This window comes from Heptranchias perlo, chromosome 12, assembly GCF_035084215.1.
Source record: "Heptranchias perlo isolate sHepPer1 chromosome 12, sHepPer1.hap1, whole genome shotgun sequence".
Lineage (NCBI taxonomy): Eukaryota > Metazoa > Chordata > Chondrichthyes > Hexanchiformes > Hexanchidae > Heptranchias > Heptranchias perlo.
In genome coordinates this window covers 73,355,008-73,377,934 of record NC_090336.1, presented here as the reverse complement: position 1 = coordinate 73,377,934, position 22,927 = coordinate 73,355,008, and the positions used below count along the sequence as shown (strand labels likewise).

The 22,927-nt window shown below is 50.7% G+C and overlaps 1 protein-coding gene across 1 annotated transcript in view; it reads right to left on the bottom strand.

The window, feature by feature from the left end:
- The window catches only part of LOC137327796 (inositol 1,4,5-triphosphate receptor associated 2-like), a 113,111-nt gene that overhangs the window by 45,251 nt on the left and 44,933 nt on the right, over positions 1–22,927 (bottom strand). Inside the window, exon 5 of the mRNA XM_067993603.1 lies at positions 16,829–16,987. Coding sequence (XP_067849704.1) covers positions 16,829–16,987 — 159 coding nt within the window. The remainder of the gene's footprint in view (positions 1–16,828; positions 16,988–22,927) is intronic.

Genomic DNA, 22,927 nt, shown 5'->3' with positions numbered 1-22,927 from the left:
CTATAAGAACATGAGAAATAGGAGCAGGAGAGGGCCATAGGGCCCCTCGAGCCTGCTCCGCCATTCAATAAGATCAAGGCTGATCATTGACTTCAACTCCACTTCCTTGCCCAATCCCCATATCCCTTGATTCCCCTGGAGTCCAAAAATCTATCGATCTCAGTCATGAATATACTCAATGACTGAGCATCCACAGCCCTCTGGGGTAGAGAATTCCAAAGATTCACAACCCTCTGACTGCGCGGAGTGATCTGGGGGTACAGATACACAAATCACTAAAAGTACCGACGCAGGTTAATAAGGCCATAAAAAAAGGTCAGTCTGGTCTCCATATTATGAAAAGGATATAGAGGCACTGGAGAAGGTGCAAAAAAGATTCACAAGGATGATGCCAGAACTGAGAGGTTCTACCTATCAGGAAAGATTGAACAGGCTGGGGCTGTTTTCTCTAGAAAAGAGAAGACTGAGGAATGTCCTGATAGAGGTCCTTAAGATTATGAAAGGGTTTGATAGGGGGAGACCAGAACTAGGGGCCATAAATATAAGATAGTCACTAATAAATCCAATAGGGAATTCAGGAGAAACTTCTTTACCCAGAGAGTGGTGAGAATGTGGAACTCGCTCCCACAAGGAGTAGTTGAGGCAAATAGTGTAGATGGATTTAAGGGGAAGCTGGATAAACACATGAGGGAGAAAGGAATAGAAGGATATGCTGATAGGGTGAGATGAAGTAGGGAGGGAGGAGGCTCGTGTGGAGCATAAACACCAGCATGGACCTATTGGGCTGAATGAACATAAGAACATAAGAAATAGGAGCAGGAGTAGGCCAATCGGCCCCTCGAGCCTGCTCTGCCATTCAATAAGATCATTGCTGATCTGATCCTAACCTCAAATCTAAATTCATGTCCAATTTCCTGCCCGCTCCCCGTAACCCCTAATTCCCTTTACTTCTTGGAAACTGTCTATTTCTGTTTTAAATTTATTTAATGATGTAGCTTCCACAGCTTCCTTGGGCAGCAAATTCCACAGACCTACTACCCTCCTGAGTGAAGAAGTTTCTCCTCATCTCAGTTTTGAAAGAGCAGCCCATTATTCTAAGATTATGCCCCCTAGTTCTAGTTTCACCCATCCTTGGGAACATCCTTACCGCATCCACCCGATCAAGCCCCTTCACAATCTTATATGTTTCAATAAGATCGCCTCTCATTCTTCTGAACTCCAATGAGTAGAGTCCCAATCTACTCAACCTCTCCTCATATGTCCGCCCCCTCATCCCCGGGATTAACCGAGTGAACCTTCTTTGTACTGCCTCGAGAGCAAGTATGTCTTTTCTTAAGTATGGACACCAAAACTGTATGCAGTATTCCAGGTGCGGTCTCACCAATACCTTATATAACTGCAGCAATACCTCCCTGTTTTTATATTCTATCCCCCGAGCAATAAAAGCCAACATTCCGTTGGCCTTCTTGATCACCTGCTGCACCTGCATACTAACTTTTTGATTTTCTTGCACTAGGACCCCCAGATCCCTTTGTACTGCAGTACTTTCCAGTTTCTCGCCATTAAGATAATAACTTGCTCTCTGATTTTTCCTGCCAAAGTGCATAACCTCACATTTTCCAATATTGTATTGCATCTGCCAAATCTCCGCCCACTCACCCAGCCTGTCTATATCCCCTTGTAGGTTTTTTATGTCCTCCTCACTCTCTACTTTCCCTCCCATCTTTGTATCATCTGCAAACTTTGATATGTTACACTCGGTCTGTTCTAGTTTTGCCCATCCTTGGGAACATCCTCACCGCATCCACCCGATCAAGCCCCTTCACAATCTTATATGTTTCAATAAGATCGCCTGTTTCTGAGCTGTACATTCTATGTGATTCTATGTAGATGCGTTCAGTTCTGGGCACCGCACCCCAGGAAGGATTTATTGGCCTTGGAGGGGGTGCAGCGCACATTTACCAGAATGTTACTTGGGCTAAAAGGGTTAAATTCTGAGGCCAGGTTGCACAGACTAGGCTTGTATTCCCTCGAGTATGGAAGATTAAAGGCTGATCTAATTGAGGTGTTTAAGATGTTTAAAGGATTTGATCGAGAGAAACCATTTCCTCTGGTGAGGGGAATCCAGAGCAAGGGGGCATAACCTTAAAATCAAAGCTAAACCGTCCAGGGGTGATGTCAGGAAGCAAGGCGGGTAGATGGAGTTAAGATACAGATCAGCCATGATCTGATTGAATGGCGGAACAGGCTCGAGGGGCTGAATGGCCTCCTCCTGTTCCTATGTAGACGACATCACAGAAGAATCAATAATAACAGCGCAGTCTGAACCAGGAAGTGTAGGTTAGAACAGTGAATACAGTGTCGAATCGGGTACAGAGAGCGAAATAAAGAATAAGAGAGAGAGATAAAATTCAGAAAGAAAAAGTAACAATTTTTTGTTAAATCTCCAACATTGCTGAAGCAATGAGACTCCACACTTGTAAAAGTTAATTTCCAGGGCCAGAGAGGTTGTTTGGCAGCAATTAAGACTTACCATGCCATTAAAATGGGTATTTAGACCGGAAAGGACAAGCTCTAACATTTTGTTGGTGAGTGTAGTCCGTATCTGCGATGTCAGTGCAGGAACCTCACGCTGTATTGAACGGGGAGTCAGACAGCGAGATGCCTTCTTCGGAGAATGGCAACTTCCCGGTTTCTGCGTTTAACTGTGCGTGTCCGCTCCCCTGAAGGTGCTGTCCGATTTGCGTATAAATAACGGTGAGCGGTGTTAGCTGTTATTTTGACGGTAAAATCCGGCCCGTGATAATTTTTTTCTGACCACTGTGTGTTTTATCCTAAGTCAGTCACTAATTTTCCCATCTGTCCGTTGTTAACGAACGACAACAGTTTGAATTTCTGTAACACTCCTCACATGCAAAGAGACATCTCAACGACGTGCTCCACGGGTCATAAGAACAAAAGAACATAAGAAACAGGAGCAGGAGTCGGCCAATCGGCCCCTCGAGCCTGCTCCGCCATTCAATAAGATCATGGCTGATCTGATCCTAACCTCAAATCTAAATTCATGTCCAATTTCCTGCCCGCTCCCCGTAACCCCTAATTCCCTTTACTTCGAGGAAACTGTCGATTTCTGTTTTGAATTTATCTAATGATGTAGCTTCCACAGCTTCCTGGGGCAGCAAATTCCACAGACCTACTACCCTCTGAGTGAAGAAGTTTCTCCTCATCTCAGTTTTGAAAGAGCAGCCCCTTATTCTAAGATTATTCCCCCTCGTTCTAGTTTCACCCATCCTTGGGAACATCCTTACCGCATCCACCCGATCAAGCCCCTTCACAATCTTATATGTTTCAATAAGATCGCCTCTCAATCTTCTGAACTCCAATGAGTAGAGTCCCAATCTACTCAACCTCTCCTCGTATGTCCGCCCCGTCAGTAGAGTACAAAGTGGGCACCAAGCAGGGGGAATTGGGGAGGCTTAAAAGAGGGATTGGGGTGGATGAAGCACGGTCGAAAGGGTCTTTTGAAGACAGAGAGGGAAGCGATCAGGCGGACATGCTGGGGAAGAATGTTCCGGAGAGCGGGACATAGGCGCTGGAGGGTTTGCCACCAATGGTGGAATGAAGGGACCAGGGAACAAGGAGCAGAGGGTGCGTGAAGAGACGGCTGGAGGAGATGAAACATGCGGTCATCACTTTAAGGACCGTTTCACCTGTGTGGGATAATGAAACTGCACGTTCCTGCCCACCGACCTCATGACCCATCTCCCTGGTAGCGGTCGTTATAACGACCAACACCGTGGACTCTGTAATGAAACCCTAAAGCCTCCAAGTTCCAGCGATCTAATACCCAACTAATGGGCCGACTCAGTGCCCAGCGACTTGGGCTGTTTGTGCTTATTAATCAGTGTGCCAGCTTGGCTCAGTAGGTATCACTCTCACCTCTGGGTCAGCTGGTCATGGGTTCGAGTGACGCTCCAGGATTTGAGCGCCGAGCAGGCTAACACGTCAGGGAGTGCTGCTTTGTCGGAGGTGCTGGGTTTTGGACGAGGTGTTAAACCAAAGCCCTGTCTGTCTCCTCAGATGGATGTAAAATATAAAGGCATTAATCAAAGAACGGTAAGGGATCTCTCCCAGTGTCCTGTCCAATATTTATCCCTCAAAAAACACCATCAAAACAGATAAGCAGTCGTTTATCTCACTGCTGTCTGTGGGACCAGGCTACTGTCTGTGGGACCAGCCTTCTGTCTGTGGGACCAGCCTTCTGTCTGTGGGACCAGGCTACTGTCTGTGGGACCAGGCTACTGTCTGTGGGACCAGGCTACTGTCTGTGGGACCAGGCTACTGTCTGTGGGACCGGCCTTCTGTCTGTGGGACCAGGCTACTGTCTGTGGGACCAGGCAACTGTCTGTGGGACCAGGCTTCTGTCTGTGGGACCGGCCTTCTGTCTGTGGGACCAGGCTACTGTCTGTGGGACCAGGCTTCTGTCTGTGGGACCGGCCTTCTGTCTGTGGGAGCAGGCTACTGTCTGTGGGACCAGGCTACTGTCTGTGGGACCAGGCTACTGTCTGTGGGACCAGCCTTCAGTCTGTGCGACCAGCCTACTGTCTGTGGGACCAGGCTACTGTCTGTGGGACCAGCCTTCTGTCTGTGGGACCAGGCTACTGTCTGTGGGACCAGGCTACTGTCTGTGGGACCGGCCTTCTGTCTGTGGGACCAGGCTACTGTCTGTGGGACCAGGCAACTGTCTGTGGGACCAGGCTTCTGTCTGTGGGACCGGCCTTCTGTCTGTGGGACCAGGCTACTGTCTGTGGGACCAGGCTTCTGTCTGTGGGACCGGCCTTCTGTCTGTGGGAGCAGGCTACTGTCTGTGGGACCAGGCTACTGTCTGTGGGACCAGGCTACTGTCTGTGGGACCAGCCTTCAGTCTGTGCGACCAGCCTACTGTCTGTGGGACCAGGCTACTGTCTGTGGGACCAGCCTTCTGTCTGTGGGACCAGGCTACTGTCTGTGGGACCAGCCTTCTATCTGTGGGACCAGGCTACTGTCTGTGGGACCAGGCTACTGTCTGTGGGACCAGGCTACTGTCTGTGGGACCAGGCTACTGTCTGTGGGACCATCCTTCAGTCTGTGGGACCAGGCTACTGTCTGTGGGACCAGGCTACTGTCTGTGGGACCAGCCTTCTGTCTGTGGGACCAGGCTACTGTCTGTGGGACCAGGCTACTGTCTGTGGGACCAGGCTACTGTCTGTGGGACAAGCCTTCAGTCTGTGGGACCAGGCTACTGTCTGTGGGACCAGGCTACTGTCTGTGGGACCAGCCTTCTGTCTGTAGGACCAGGCTACTGTCTGTGGGACCAGCCTTCTGTCTGTGGGACCAGCCTTCTGTCTGTGGGACCAGCCTTCTGTCTGTGGGACCAGGCTACTGTCTGTGGGACCAGCCTTCTGTCTGTGGGACCAGGCTACTGTCTGTGGGACCAGGCTACTGTCTGTGGGACCAGCCTTCTGTCTGTGGGACCAGGCTACTGTCTGTGGGACCAGGCTACTGTCTGTGGGACTAGGCTACTGTCTGTGGGACCAGCCTTCTGTCTGTGGGACCAGGCTACTGTCTGTGGGACCAGGCTACTGTCTGTGGGACCAGGCTACTGTCTGTGGGACCAGCCTTCTGTCGGTGGGACCAGCCTTCTGTCTGTGGGACCAGCCTTCTGTCTGTGGGACCAGGCTACTGTCTGTGGGACCAGGCTACTGTCTGTGGGACTAGGCTACTGTCTGTGGGACCAGACTACTGTCTGTGGGACCAGGCTACTGTCTGTGGGACCAGGCTACTGTCTGTGGGACCAGGCTACTGTCTGTGGGACCAGCCTTCTGTCTGTGGGACCAGGCTACTGTCTGTGGGACCAGGCTATTGTCTGTGGGACCAGGCTACTGTCTGTGGGACTAGGCTACTGTCTGTGGGACCAGACTACTGTCTGTGGGACCAGGCTACTGTCTGTGGGACCAGGCTACTGTCTGTGGGACCAGCCTACTGTCTGTGGGACCAGCCTTCTGTCTGTGGGACCAGGCTACTGTCTGTGGGACCAGGCTACTGACTGTGGGACCAGGCTACTGTCTGTGGGACCAGCCTTCTGTCTGTGGGACCAGGCTACTGTCTGTGGGACCAGCCTTCTGTCTGTGAGACCAGCCTTCTGTCTGAGGGACCAGGCTACTGTCTATGGGACCAGCCTTCTGTCTGTGGGACCAGGCTACTGTCTGTGGGACCAGCCTTCTGTCTGTGGGACCAGGCTACTGTCTGTGGGACCAGGCTACTGTCTGTTGGATCAGGCTACTGTCTGTGGGACCAGCCTTCTGTCTGTGGGACCAGCCTACTGTCTGTGGGACCAGGCTACTGTCTGTGGGACCAGGCTACTGTCTGTGGGACCAGGCTACTGTCTGTGGGACCAGCCTTCTGTCGGTGGGACCAGCCTTCTGTCTGTGGGACCAGCCTTCTGTCTGTGGGACCAGGCTACTGTCTGTGGGACCAGGCTACTGTCTGTGGGACTAGGCTACTGTTTGTGGGACCAGGCTACTGTCTGTGGGACCAGGCTACTGTTTGTGGGACCAGGCTACTGTTTGTGGGACCAGGCTACTGTCTGTGGGACCAGGCTACTGTCTGTGGGACCAGCCTTCAGTCTGTGGGACCAGCCTACTGTCTGTGGGACCAGGCTACTGTCTGTGGGACCAGCCTTCTGTCTGTGGGACCAGGCTACTGTCTGTGGGACCAGGCTACTGTCTGTGGGACCAGGCTACTGTCTGTGGGACAAGCCTTCAGTCTGTGGGACCAGGCTACTGTCTGTGGGACCAGGCTACTGTCTGTGGGACCAGCCTTCTGTCTGTAGGACCAGGCTACTGTCTGTGGGACCAGCCTTCTGTCTGTGGGACCAGCCTTCTGTCTGTGGGACCAGCCTTCTGTCTGTGGGACCAGGCTACTGTCTGTGGGACCAGCCTTCTGTCTGTGGGACCAGGCTACTGTCTGTGGGACCAGGCTACTGTCTGTGGGACCAGCCTTCTGTCTGTGGGACCAGGCTACTGTCTGTGGGACCAGGCTACTGTCTGTGGGACTAGGCTACTGTCTGTGGGACCAGCCTTCTGTCTGTGGGACCAGGCTACTGTCTGTGGGACCAGGCTACTGTCTGTGGGACCAGGCTACTGTCTGTGGGACCAGCCTTCTGTCGGTGGGACCAGCCTTCTGTCTGTGGGACCAGCCTTCTGTCTGTGGGACCAGGCTACTGTCTGTGGGACCAGGCTACTGTCTGTGGGACTAGGCTACTGTCTGTGGGACCAGACTACTGTCTGTGGGACCAGGCTACTGTCTGTGGGACCAGGCTACTGTCTGTGGGACCAGGCTACTGTCTGTGGGACTAGCCTTCTGTCTGTGGGACCAGGCTACTGTCTGTGGGACCAGGCTATTGTCTGTGGGACCAGGCTACTGTCTGTGGGACTAGGCTACTGTCTGTGGGACCAGACTACTGTCTGTGGGACCAGGCTACTGTCTGTGGGACCAGGCTACTGTCTGTGGGACCAGCCTACTGTCTGTGGGACCAGCCTTCTGTCTGTGGGACCAGGCTACTGTCTGTGGGACCAGGCTACTGACTGTGGGACCAGGCTACTGTCTGTGGGACCAGGCTACTGTCTGTGGGACCAGGCTACTGTCTGTGGGACCAGCCTTCTGTCTGTGAGACCAGCCTTCTGTCTGAGGGACCAGGCTACTGTCTATGGGACCAGCCTTCTGTCTGTGGGACCAGGCTACTGTCTGTGGGACCAGCCTTCTGTCTGTGGGACCAGGCTACTGTCTGTGGGACCAGGCTACTGTCTGTTGGATCAGGCTACTGTCTGTGGGACCAGCCTTCAGTCTGTGGGACCAGCCTACTGTCTGTGGGACCAGGCTACTGTCTGTGGGACCAGGCTACTGTCTGTGGGACCAGACTACTGTCTGTGGGACCAGGCTACTGTCTGTGGGACCAGGCTACTGTCTGTGGGACCAGCCTACTGTCTGTGGGACCAGGCTACTGTCTGTGGGACCAGGCTACTGACTGTGGGACCAAGCTACTGTCTGTGGGACCAGCCTTCTGTCTGTGGGACCAGGCTACTGTCTGTGGGACCAGCCTTCTGTCTGTGAGACCAGCCTTCTGTCTGAGGGACCAGGCTACTGTCTATGGGACCAGCCTTCTGTCTGTGGGACCAGGCTACTGTCTGTGGGACCAGCCTTCTGTCTGTGGGACCAGGCTACTGTCTGTGGGACCAGGCTACTGTCTGTGGGACCAGCCTTCAGTCTGTGGGACCAGCCTACTGTCTGTGGGACCAGGCTACTGTCTGTGGGACCAGCCTTCTGTCTGTAGGACCAGGCTACTGTCTGTGGGACCAGCCTTCTGTCTGTGGGACCAGCCTTCTGTCTGTGGGACCAGGCTACTGTCTGTGGGACCAGGCTACTGTCTGTGGGACCAGGCTACTGTCTGTGGGACCAGACTACTGTCTGTGGGACCAGGCTACTGTCTGTGGGACCAGCCTACTGTCTGTGGGACCAGACTACTGTCTGTGGGACCAGGCTACTGTCTGTGGGACCAGGCTACTGTCTGTGGGACCAGGCTACTGTCTGTGGGACCAGGCTACTGTCTGTGGGACCAGCCTACTGTCTGTGGGATCCAGCCTTCTGTCTGTGGGACCAGCCTTCTGTCTGTGGGACCAGGCTACTGTCTGTGGGACCAGGCTACTGTTTGTGGGACCAGGCTACTGTCTGTGGGACCAGGCTACTGTTTGTGGGACCAGGCTACTGTCTGTGGGACCAGGCTACTGTTTGTGGGACCAGGCTACTGTCTGTGGGACCAGGCTACTGTCTGTGGGACCAGGCTACTGTTTGTGGGACCAGGCTACTGTTTGTGGGACCAGGCTACTGTCTGTGGGACCAGGCTACTGTTTGTGGGACCAGGCTACTGTCTGTGGGACCAGGCTACTGTTTGTGGGACCAGGCTACTGTTTGTGGGACCAGGCTACTGTCTGTGGGACCAGGCTACTGTCTGTGGGACCAGGCTACTGTCTGTGGGACCAGGCTACTGTCTGTGGGACCAGGCTACTGTCTGTGGGACCAGGCTACTGTTTGTGGGACCAGGCTACTGTTTGTGGGACCAGGCTACTGTTTGTGGGACCAGGCTACTGTCTGTGGGACCAGGCTACTGTCTGTGGGACCAGGCTTTTGTCTGTGGGACCAGGCTACTGTCTGTGGGACCAGGCTACTGTTTGTGGGACCAGGCTACTGTCTGTGGGACCAGGCTACTGTCTGTGGGACCAGGCTACTGTCTGTGGGACCAGCCTTCTGTCTGTGGGACCAGGCTACTGTCTGTGGGACCAGGCTACTGTTTGCCGACATTACAATGGGTGCACTCCAAAAGCAATTCACTGGCTCTCAAGCGCTTTGGGACGTCCTGAGGATGTGAAAGGTGCTACAGAAATGCAAGTTCCCTCCTTCTTTATTCACTGATCCGTACTATTTGAATATTATGGGCCTGTAGGTGTGACAGTGGGACCAATTTGAGGTTATGAATTATGGACACTATGCAAAGAAAGACTGGTACCAAGATGATAAAAGAAGCCCAGTGACATTCATTTCTGATACTGGAGTAATACGATTTGACTGGCACGATTTGAGATTTTTACCTATTGGCCCGGGTCGGATTAATTTGTATCATGATGTTGCTATGAAGTTAAATTTGGCCCACAGGCTGTGATCTCCCAGCAACACACAAGGTATCTGGAGTGTTGAGTAGGCCCATTAGTTGGTAATTAGTTGAGGTAATTAACATATTTGTGTATGCTCACAAAACCATGTCAATTTGAGACAATGGGGTGGGTCGCCAGCACATTTCAGAGATGTTTTTGCACCTATGACGTGGCATTGGTTTCATTCATTGAGCACAGCAGGAAGCCGAGCTAAGCAGGCAATGTCATTACCATGGCTCTCGCTCCGGCAGAGAGGTTTCTGATTCCAAGGTGAGAGTGTTGACTGGCAGCTCAAGGAGCCAATCCTCACGCAGACAGATGAGGGAGTAGCTCATCGGTTAAGCTTCTGGTTTCCTCTCAATCGGGCTCGAAGTTTGGAAGTGTAAGGGAGAATCCTTGTCCAAAGCTCAACCAGTCAAGTTCAGCAATACTGACTTGGAATGCAGAGATAGGTCCGTATCAAGGACAAAGTTTGCATAATTTATTATTTTTGATGTTATGAGGAGCAATAGGAAATAGGTAAATCTCAATATGAAAAATGTGTTATAGAGTCATAGAGTCATAGAGTTATACAGCACGGATAGAGGCCCTTCGGCCCATCGTGTCCGCGCCGGCCATCAAGCCCTGTCTAATCTAATCCCATATTCCAGCATTTGGTCCGTAGCCTTGTATGCTATGGCATTTCAAGTGCTCATCCAAATGCTTCTTGAATGTTGTGAGGGTTCCTGCCTCCACAACCCTCTCAGGCAGTGAGTTCCAGACTCCAACCACCCTCTGGGTGAAAAAGTTCTTTCTCCAATCCCCTCTAAACCTCCCGCCTTTTACCTTGAATCTATGTCCCCTTGTTATAGAACCCTCAACGAAGGGAAAAAGCTCCTTAGTATCCATCCTATCTGTGCCCCTCATAATTTTGTACACCTCATTCATGTCCCCCCTCAGCCTCCTCTGCTCCAAGGAAAACAAACCCAATCTTCCCAGTCTCTCTTCATAGCTGAAGCGCTCCAGCCCTGGTAACATCCTGGTGAATCTCCTTTGCACCCTCTCCAAAGCGATCACATCCTTCCTGTAGTGCGGCGACCAGAACTGCACACAGTACTCCAGTTGTGTTCTGTTCAGTCTTATATTTCATGTAAAATTAAACCAGTTACATGGGGCAAATGTAAGGTCACAGTATCCAGTACACAGACAAAGGGGACTTATTGTTACAGATCCTGGGTCACTAGATATTGGGAAATAAAGGCACACTCCTGATCATAGGGAATGCGGGGTCCACTTACAAGAGTGACCAGGAATGTTGAACCCGAAAGAACATAAGAACATAAGAAATAGGAGCAGGAGTAGGCCATTTGACCCCTCGAGCCTGCTCCGTCGTTCAATCAGATCATGGCTGATCTTCGACCTCAACTCCACTTTCCCGCCCGATCCCCATATCCCTTGATTCCCTTAGAGTCCCAAAATCTATTGCTCTTGAATATACTCAACGACTGAGCATTCACAGCCCTCTGGGGTAGAGAATTCCAAAGATTCACAACCCTCTGAGTGAAGCAATTCCTCCTCATCTGTTCTAAATGGCCGACCCCTTATCCTGAGACTATGCCCCTCTAGTTCTAGACTCTCCAGCCAGTGGAAACAGCCTCTCAGCATCCACCCTGTCAAGTCCCCTCAGAATCTTATATGTTTCAACGAGATCACCTCTCACTCTTCTAAACTCCAGAGAGTATGGGCCCATTCTACTCAATCTCTCCTCATAGGACAACCGTCTCATCCCAGGAATTAATCTAGTGAGCTTTCGTTGCACTGTCTCTAAGACAAATAGGTAAGGAGACCAAAACTGTACGCAGTACTACAGGTGAGATCTCAACAAAGCCCTGTATAAATTTTAGTAAGACTCCCTTACCCTTGTACTGCAACCCCTTGCAATAAAGGTCACATACCATTTGCCTTCCTTAACTTTCTGTGCCTTGTGTACGAGGACACCCAAATCTCTCTGAACACCAACATTTAATGGTTTCTCACCATTTAAAAATATTCTGTTTTTCGATTCTTCCTACCAAAGTGAATAACCTCACATTTCCCCACATTATATTCCATCTGCCACCTTCTTGCCCACTCACTTAACCCGTCTATATCCCTTTGCAGACTCTGTGTGCCCTCCTCACAGCTTACTTTCCCACCTAGCTTTGTATCGTCAGCAAACTTGGATGCATGACACTCGGTAAATGTAGCGAAGACCTGAAATTTATAATAGGGTCATTTTACTCTCCATTATTTCACTTTTCCTTTAATCTCCGCTTCTCCTCAATTTCTCAACCCACTCGCTGCGCATCTTCCTGTGATACGAATGATCCCTGTCCGGGCCAGGACCGACTCCGTTAATGGTAGGGCGTTGGGGAGAGTTATAGAACAAAGAGATCTGGGAGTACAGGTTCATAGCTCCTTGAAAGTGGAGTCACAGGTGGATAGGGTGGTGAAGAAGGCATTCGGCATGCTTGGTTTCATTGGTCAGAACATTGAATGCAGGAGTTGGGATGTCTTGTTGAAGTTGTACAAGACATTAGTAAGGCCACACTTGGAATACTGTGTACAGTTCTGGTCACCCTATTATAGAAAGGATATTATTAAACTAGAAAGAGTGCAGAAAAGATTTACTAGGATGCTACCGGGACTTGATGGTTTGACTTATGGGGAGAGGTTAGACAGACTGGGACTTTTTTCCCTGGAGAGTAGGAGGTTAAGGGGTGATCTTATAGAAGTCTATAAAATAATGAGGGGCATAGATAAGGTCGATAGTCAAAATCTTTTCCCAAAGGTAGGGGAGTCTATAACGAGGGGGCATAGATTTAAGGTGAGAGGGGAGAGATACAAAAGGGTCCAGAGGGGCAATTTTTTCACTCAAAGGATGGTGAGTGTCTGGAACGAGCTGCCAGAGGCAGTAGTAGAGGTGGGTACAATTTTGTCTTTTAAAAAGCATTTGGACATTTACATGGGTAAGATGGGTAGAGAGGGATATGGGCCAAGTGCAGGCAATTGGGACTAGCTTAGTGGTATAAACTGGGCGACATGGACATGTTGGGCCGAAGGGCCTGTTTCCATGTTGTAAACTTCTATGATTCTATGATTATAAAGGGACAAGAAAAGACCTGCAAACACTGGAAATCTGAAATCAAAGCAGAAAAAGCAAGGATAGATTTCGTATCAGCAGTGGCTCAGTCACTCCCACCTGTGAGTCAGAAGGTCTTTAGGGCTCCGAAAATCACTGAAATCCCAAGCGGGTTCGGAGCCCGGCTCCAACCCGGGTTCCCCAGTCCTTCCGCGTCCGGGTGCGCCCTCGCCTCCCGAACGCGGGCGTCCCACCGGCAATTAAAGCCGGCGGGATGATACTTTGCGGAGTTTGTCAGCTCGTGGCTGGCTTCCCACGGGTGCAGGGTGTAATCGATTGCACCCATTTGGAAATCCGAGCACCTCCACACGAGCCAGGACTGTTCATCAACAGGAAGGGCTATCACTCCATCAACACTCAGCTCGTCTGTGACCACCGCCAGAGATTCCTTCACGTGTGCGTCAGATTCCCTGGCAGCTGCCACCATTCCTTCATCCTCCGGGAGTCCAACATCCCGCCCCTCTTCCACGCACCCAACACCCGCAAGGGCTGGCTCCTCGGGGACAAGGGATACCCCCTGCACACGTGGGTCATGACACCTCTGAGGAACCCCATCACCGAGCAACAGCGTCGATATAAAGAGGAGGAGAGGGAGGAGGAGGAGGAGCAGGCGCAACCCATGGGCAGAGCAGCGGCTCACCTGGCTGCTCGTGAGGCCAGGGAGTCACTGATGTGTGAACGGTTCTCCTAACATCAGACAGTGTGTGAAGAGTCCAGTCCTCACCACCTGGGCAGGGGAGAGGCCACACCAGCCCCCTCTCCTGCCCCCTGCACAAAACAGTCGTGCAACTACACAAAGACCCACTGTAGGGTGACCCACTGGGTGGCATCAAGTTCATGGTGAACCTCATGAAAGGGCCTTATTACACAAGCCAGTCAAGAATGGCCAAGACGTGGCAGTAGTGGTGACAATAATAATATTTAATGTACATTCAACAAAAAGCAAATATAAATAAAAAACACGACCAACCGTCAAACAGCCTTGAGCATCCCCTTTGTGCTCACAAAACCTTCGTCTTTCTCTTCCGACTACTCCTACGTGGTGCATCCCCTGTGGCTGCAGCAGAGGTAGTGGCAGGTTGCTCTTGTTCATGCCCTGACCGATTAGATGCTTTGGGCCGACGCCCTCTGGGTTTTGGTGCCCGTGAGGGCCCCTCCAAAGACTGCTCCACCTGCACCTGTGCGGGGGGCAGACTCGGCCACCTGGAGAGGGGGCAGCATTGCGGGTACTGGTTGAGAGGGGGGCAACGGGTGAGACGTGGGAGCGCTTTGAGTGGCGTCCCCACTTCCATGTCACCTTTTGCCATCATCCCTCTCCTGGGCCAGGCCCACACCACTCCTACCGCCCTGCTGGACGACAGTTTGGAGGACATGTGTGAAGCCTTGGAAAGCCAGTGCTCGTGTATCTGCCTGCCTGTTTAAGGTGGTAGAATGTTGTTCACCCTGAGTCCGGGCCTGAATGGACTCATTGTTGAGCCGTGCTTGAAGCTCGATGGAGGCTAGCTTTCCCTCAATCGCAGGCATTCCTGCACTTACCCGCGACGCTATCTCAGAGGTTCCCTCACGTCCCTGTGAAAGTATCTCAGAGATTCCCTCCTGTACCTGTGCCACCATTCCACTCATGCAGGAGTTGGACTCCTCCATCCTCTGCGCTATCGCGGAGAGTGCGCATGGCACCTGTTCCAGCACCTCGCAAATGTGCTGCTGCCCCTCGATCATTCTCCTTTTCATGGCTGGCCCCCAGGGTTCAGCATCTGTGTCCAGCCCAGCAGAGCCTGGAGAAGAGTGCTCCCACCGAGGCGGACTCTCCACAGCTGCCCCTGCCACCAGGGTCTGCTCGTGCTCACATGTGTGTGGTGACTCACCATGTGAGACCCCAACTAACTGCGGACTGGGACCCACCGAGGTGTGAGTATCTGCGCTGGTGGATGGCTCGCTCAGATGTGACGGTGCCCCCTCGGAGGCCGGCAGATCCTCTGAGGAATCGCCCTCTGCCGTCACAGCGGTCGCTGAAGGCCCTGTAAGAGAACAGAAGGCAATAGTAAGCATGATCACAGATGTGTCAAGTTGCATTGAGCATACTGAGGTGTTGAAGATGGCAAGGCATGTTAACATCAATTCATACTGTGTGTGCTGAATGTTAAAGTTCTGCCACCAGCCGTTTGTCGGGTTCCAGTCTCGGCGTCCCCCACGGACAGGCACTCGAGGGTGTGGCTCAGCCCCAGAGCCTCCTGCTCCGCGTCTGTGAGGACGACGGTCTGTTGTGGCCCCCCCTCCAGTCCTCGCCCTCTGCCGTGCATTCTGGGCTCTCTTCTCCTATAAGGGGAGAAAGTAGAGAGGCGTGAGTGAGGGATGGTGACGTGGCCAACCGATGAATGCATTGGTTTGGGTGAGGCTGACCGTGAAAGAGATGCATCAGAGGGTGAGTGTGAGTCAGAGCCATGACATTGTATGAGGATTGGGTTGAGTGGTAGTGGTGGGATGAGTACTGGGGAGGTGAGGAAGTGCAGGTGAGTTGAGGATGAGCTTTGAGTGGGTGTGAGGAGTGATGTGATGGAGTAGTGTTGGCAGTGCAGAATGAGTTGTGGGGTGGGGGCGGTGATGTGGAAGACGGAGTGTAGGAGAATGAGTAAGTGTACTCACTTTGACTGACCTGGTTAGGTCATTGAGGCGCTTCCTGCACTGGATCCAGGTGCGGGAGATGTTGCTGCTCCTGGTGACCTCCTCCGCCACCTCGAGCCAGGCCTTCTTGGTGGCAGTGGCAGGCCACTTCCTCCCGTCCGCCAGGTAGAAGACATCCCTCCTCCTCCTCACCCCATCCAGCAGCACCTGGAGTGAGGCATCACTAAATCTAGGAGCAGCCTTGCCCCTGGGCTGCTCCACTGTGCCGTGTGGGTGTTTGCTCCAGGAGCAGCCATTGGAGGACTGTCCCTTTAAATAGGGCCCCTCCAGCAGTCCGCCCGCTGAGCAGCTTTCAGACAGCAAACCCGGAAGCCGCGTCAAGTGGCTCCAATTGACCCGCATCCCCGCTAATATCGGGGCCTTGAACGCATAATCTAGGCCGACACTCCCATTGCAGTACTGAGGGAGTGCTGCACTGTCAGAGGTGCCGTCTTTCAGATGAGACGTTAAACCGAGGGCCCCGTCTGCCTTCTCAGGTGGACGTAAAAGATCCCACGGCCACTATTTCGAAGAAGAGCAGGGGGGGGGGAGTTCTCCCCGGTGTCCTGGGGCCAATATTTATGCTTCAACCGACATCACTAAAACAGATTACCTGGTCATTATCACATCGCTGTTGGTGGGATCTTGCTGTGCGCAAATTGGCTGCTGCGTTTCCTGCATTACAACAGTGACCACACTTCAAAAGTACTTTCATTGGTTGTAAAGCGATTTGGACGTCATGAGGTCATGGAAAGTGCAATATAAATACAAGTCGTTCTTTCTTTCAACCCAACAAGGTGATCTTATTGGAACATATCAGATTGTGAAGGGGCTTGATCGGGTGGATGCGGTGAGGATGTTCCCAAGGATGGGTGAAACTAGAACGAGGGGGCATAATCTTAGAATGAGGGGCTGCTCTTTCAAAACTGAGATGAGGAGAAACTTCTTCGCTCAGAGGGTAGTAGGTCTGTGGAATTTGCTGCCCCAGGAAGCTGTGGAAGCTACATCATTAAATCAATTTAAAACAGAAATAGACAGTTTCCTAGAAGTAAAGGGAATTAGGGGTTACGGGGAGCGGGCAGGAAATTGGACATGAATTTAGATTTGAGGTTGGGATCAGATCAGCCATGATCTTATTGAATGGCGGAGCAGGCTCGAGGGGCCGATTGGCCTCCTCCTGCTCCTATTTCTTATGTTCTTATGTTCTTAACACGAACAATATCCTTTCAACCACAGAATGAAAACATTATCTTTGAGGTACCTTGTCAGCTGGTCCTTCAGCTTCGAAAGTTCCTTCATCAGCTGCAAATTTGTCTCGTCCGACATCTCCATGGCCTTCTGGAGGCTGAGGTTTCGCTCTTGCAACTTCTGGTTCGCGTATTTCAGATCCGCAATGTCATTGATCAGTTCATTGGTCTCCCTTTAAAGAGATGCAGAGAAACACGTGAGCATTTAAACTACTATCGTGAGGTCTCGCTTAAGGTTAGTTGGCGGGGATTTGGCTGCGTTTGTTGCAATGGGCCAAGAACAGCTACAGTGTCACCTCCGGAGCAAGTAAGAACAACATTGCTGCATTACCCAATGACCTCAATGGACTGGGGATGGGGCGGAGTTAGACCATTTTACCACGCATTAATTTTGATATGTTAGATAGCTATATTACCCGTGTACAATAAGAATTGTTTTGGGATGTGTGTTTGAAAGCCACAACTGGCATATAAAGGCTAATTTTCCAAGTAAGCACTGACAACGGGGAAGAGTTTCCTGGTGGGACATCACGGTGACAGTGCTCCCACCATTTCCTGATGCGTGCGGCCGGTGGGAAGGCTCCCCACCGGAAGCTCAGGCTCAGAAAATGGGGCATAGTTGTAGGAGTTGCCAACCCTCCAGGGTTGCCCTGGAGTCTCCAGGAATGGAAGATTAATCTTCCAGGACACAGTTGCCAGCAAACATCCAGGAGAAAAATCACAGGGGCATTAAAAAAACGGTGCGTTTTTGTTCGTTTTCTTTGAACAATTTTGTTTATTAGTTATAAAAATATTGGAGATGGGGGATAAAGGCTGTTCGGCTGAGAGTCAAGGTTCAGCCATACTTAACAAAAGACATACTTGCTCTCGAGGCAGTACAAAGAAGGTTCACTCGGTTAATCCCGGGGATGAGGGGGTGGACATATGAGGAGAGGTTGAATAGATTGGGACTCTACTCATTGGAGTTCAGAAGAATGAGAGGCGATCTTATTGAAACATATAAGATTGTGAAGGGGCTTGATCGGGTGGATGCGGTAAGGACGTTCCCAAGGATGGGTGAAACTAGAACTAGGGGGCATAATCTTAGAATAAGGGGCTGCTCTTTCAAAACTGAGATGAGGAGAAACTTCTTCACTCAGAGGGTAGTAGGTCTGTGGAATTTGCTGCCCCAGGAAGCTGTGGAAGCTACATCATTAAATAAATTTAAAACAGAAATCGACAGTTTCCTAGAAGTAAAGGGAATTAGGGGTTACGGGGAGCGGGCAGGAAATTGGACATGAATTTAGATTTGAGGTTAGGATCAGATCAGCCATGATCTTATTGAATGGCGGAGCAGGCTCGAGGGGCCGATTGGCCTACTCCTGCTCCTATTTCTTATGTTCTTATGTTCTCATGTTCAGCCATGATCTAACTGAATCACGGATCAGGCTCGAGGGGCTGAATGGCCTCCTCCTGTTCCTATGTTCCAATGGCGGGAGTGTTGGTGGTGGGGTGGTTGAAGGCAGGACATCATGTGATGAATTCTCCAGGGATAGGTCAACAAAGTTGGCGACCCTAGGCAGATGGCGTTTAAACTGTAAGATGAATGAGATTGCTTTGGCAGATCAGGCAAAGGTGAATCCAAAGAGCTTCTACAAATACATAAAGGGCAAAAGGGTAACTAGGGAGAGAGTAGAGCCTCTTAAGGATCAACAAGGTCATCTATGTGCGGAACCACAAGAGATGGGTGAGATCCTGAATGAATATTTCACATCGGTATTTACGGTTGAGAAAGGCATGGATGTTAGGGAACCTGGGGAAATAAATAGTGATGTCTTGAGGAGTGTACATATTACAGAGAGGGAGGTGCTGGAAGTCTTAACGCGCATCAAGGTAGATAAATCTCCGGGACCTGATGAAATGTATCCCAGGACGTTATGGGAGGTTAGGGAGGAAATTGCGGGTCCCCGAGCAGAGATATTTGAATCATCGACAGCTACAGGTGAGGTGCCTGAAGATTGGAGGGTAGCAAATGTTGTGCCTTTGTTTAAGAAGGGCGGCAGGGAAAAGCCTGGGAACTATAGACCAGTGAGCCTGACATCTGTAGTGGGTAAGTTGTTAGAGGGTATTCTGAGGGACAGGATCTACAGGCATTTGGAGAGGCAGGGACTAATTAGGAACAGTCAGCATGGTTTTGTGAGAGGAAAATCATGTCTCACGAATTTGATTGAGTTTTTTGAAGGGGTAACCAAGAAGATAGATGAGGGCTGTGCAGTAGACGTGGTCTACATGGACTTCAGCAAAGCATTTGACAAGGTACCGCATGGTACGTTGTTACATAAGGTTAAATCTCATGGGATCCAAGGTGAGGTAGCCAATTGGATACAAAATTGGCTTGACGACAGAAGACAGAGGGTGGTTGTAGAGGGTTGTTTTTCAAACTGGATGCCTGTGTCCAGCGGTGTGCCTCAGGGATCGGTGCTGGGTCCGCTGTTATTTGTTATTTATATTAATGATTTGGATGAGAATTTAGGAGGCATGGTTAGTAAGTTTGCAGATGACACCAAGATTGGTGGCATTGTGGACAGTGAAGAAGGTTATCTGGGATTGCAACGGGATCTTGATCAATTGGGCCAGTGGGCCGATGAATGGCAGATGGAGTTTAATTTAGATAAATGTGAGGTGATGCATTTTGGTAGATCGAATCGGGCCAGGACCTACTCCGTTAATGGTAGGGCGTTGGGGAGAGTTATAGAACAAAGAGATCTAGGAGTACAGATTCATAGCTCCTTGAAAGTGGAGTCACAGGTGGATAGGGTGGTGAAGAAGGCATTCGGCATGCTTGGTTTCATTGGTCAGAACATTGAATACAGGAGTTGGGATGTCTTGTTGAAGTTGTACAGGGCATTGGTGAGGCCACACTTGGAGTACTGTGTACAGTTCTGGTCACCCTATTATCGAAAGGATATTATTAAACTAGAAAGAGTGCAGAAAAGATTTACTAGGATGCTACCGGGACTTGATGGTTTGACTTACAGGGAGAGGTTAGACAGACTGGGACTTTTTTCCCTGGAGAGTAGGAGGTTAAGGGGTGATCTTATAGAAGTCTATAAAATAATGAGGGGCATAGATAAGGTCGACAGTCAAAATCTTTTCCCAAAGGTAGGGGAGTCTATAACGAGGGGGCATAGATTTAAGGTGAGAGGGGAGAGATACAAAAGGGTCCAGAGGGGCAATTTTTTCACTCAAAGGGTGGTGAGTGTCTGGAACGAGCTGCCAGAGGCAGTAGTAGAGGCGGGTACAATTTTGTCTTTTAAAAAGCATTTGGACAGTTACATGGGTAAGATGGGTATCGAGGGATATGGGCCAAGTGCAGGCAATTGGGACTAGCTTAGTGGTATAAACTGGGCGACATGGACATGTTGGGCCGAAGGGCCTGTTTCCATGTTGTAACTTCTATGATTCTATGATTCTATAATGTCACCTGAACCCTAAGATCTATCAACACCATTAATCATCTGAAACACCTCAATTAGATCACCCCTTAATCTTCTATACTCGAGGGAATACAATTATTTATCAAATAGAATTTACTACAATTAGTAAAAGGATGTAAAAGTGCAACAAGTTTGGACGTCTTGATCGTCAATGTTGACTTTCGATGTGCTTTTACTTCCTGAATTTGGAAGGGAGGAGCAGAGTGTCACTGGGGAATTCCAGAGCTTAGGGCCCGGGCAGCTGAAGGCACGGCCGCCAATGGTGGAGCGATGGAAATCAGGGGATGCGCAAGAGGCCGGAATCGGAGGAATGCAGAGATCTCGGAGGGTTGTAGGGCTGGAGGAGGTTACAGAGATAGGGAGGGGGGGCGAGGCCGCAGAGGGATTTAAACAAAAGGATGAGGATTTTAAATTTTAAGGAGTTGGGGGAACCGGAAGCCGATGTAGGTCAGGGGTGATGGGTGAACAAGACTTGGTTTAAGATAGGAAATGAACAGCAGAGTTTTGGATGAGCTCAAGCTTATGGAGGGTGGAAGATGGGAGGCCGGCCAGGAGAGCATTGGAATAGTCTAGACTAGCGGTAACAAAGGCACGGATGAGGGTTTCAGCAGCAGATGAGCTGAGGCAGGGGGCGGAGACGGGCGATGTTAGGGAGGGGGAAGTAGGCGGTCTTGGTGATGGAGCGGATATGGGGTCGGAAGCTGATCTCAGGGTCAAACAGGACGCCAAGGCTGTGAACGATCTGGTTCAGCCTCAGACAGGGGCCGGGGAGAGGGGGGTAGAATCAGTGGCGAGAATTCATGGATTGTAGTGAGGGTCGAACGATGGCTTCAGTCATAATGAAAAAGAGATGAAGGAATGAGAGACAGTGACATTGGGTGGGGGGAGCAGAGAGAGAGAGAGAGAGAGAGGCATAAGAATCATAGGATGTAACAGCACAGATACAGGCCAACTAGTCTCGATCAGTATTTCTTTCCCCTATGAGTCACTCTGCTCCTCCCTTCCAAATTCAGGAAGTAAAAGCACATCGAAAGTCAAGATTGACGATCAAGGCGTCCAAACTTCTTGTACTTTTACATCCTTTTACTAATTGTAGTAAATTCTATTTGATAAATAATAGTATTCCCTCGAGTATAGAAGATTAAGGGGTGATCTAATTGAGGTGTTTAAGATGATTAAAGGTGTTGATAGGGTAGAGAGAGAAAAACAAGTTTCCTCTGGTGGGGAGTTCAGAACAAGGGGGCACAGCCTTGAAATTAGAGTTGGGCCGTTCAGAGATGATGTCTCTGGAGGCAATGACCATCTCCAACAAGAGAGAGTCTAACCACCTTCCCTTGACATTCAACGGCATTACCATCGCCGAATCCCCCACCATCAACATCCTGGGGGTCACCATTGACCAGAAACTTAACTGGACCAGCCATATAAATACTGTGGCTACGAGAGCAGGTCAGAGGCTGGGTATTCTGTGGCGAGTGACTCACCTCCTGACTCCCCAAAGCCTTTCCACCATCTACAAGGCACAAGTCAGGAGTGTGATGGAATACTCTCCACTTGCCTGGATGAGTGCAGCTCCAACAACACTCAAGAAGCTCGACACCATCCAGGACAAAGCAGCCCCCCTGATTGGCACCCCATCCACCACCCTAAACATTCACTCCCTTCACCACCGGCGCACTGTGGCTGCAGTGTGTACCATCCACAGGATGCACTGCAGCAACTCGCCAAGGCTTCTTCGACAGCACCTCCCAAACCCGCGACCTCTACCACCTAGAAAGACAAGGGCAGCAGGTATATGGGAACAACACCACCTGCACGTTCCCCTCCAAGTCACACACCATCCCGACTTGGAAATATGTCGGCCGTTCCTTCATCGTCGCTGGGTCAAAATCCTGGAACTCCCTTCCTAACAGCACTGTGGGAGAACCTTCACCACACGGACTGCAGCGGTTCAAGAAGGCGGCTCACCACCACCTTCTCAAGGGGCAATTAGGGATGGGCAATAAATGCCGGCCTCGCCAGCGACGCCCACATCCCATGAACGAATAAAAAAAAGGGTAGTGGAAATCTGGAACTCTCTCCCCCAAAAAGCTGTTGAGGCTGGGGGTCAATTGAAAATTTCAAGATGGAGATTGATCGATCTTTGTTAGACGAGGGTATCAAAGGTTACAGAACGAAGGAGGGTAAATGGAGTTAAAATACAGATTAGCCATGATCTGATTGAATGGCGGAACAGGCTGGAGGGGCTGAAAGGCCTTCCGTTCCTGGGTAAGTGCAGTCAGAGTTTAAGTGAGGAGGTCGTTTATTTTCTGACTCCGGTGCTTTGAAAGGTTTTGCGAGGCCACAGGTAATTTACAGCATTCCGTTTGTTGTCCAGATTTGCCGGATTGTAAATGCTGTCCCCCTCACTCAACGTCAAATAGTTTAGCTTCGTGGAATTCCTTCTGCCTCTCCCTCCCAGTGCCCGCTAGTAGCTACTAATGTCACCTCCAGAGCCTCCCCTCTTGCGCACTGCCTGACGCCAATCATCGGGAGATCGGCTGGCCGGTCTACCAGTGCGGGGGATGGGGAGTGGAGGAATTAACATCCAATAAATTGTGATAGACAACTGGCCATTACAGATCAGCGTGCCTCATC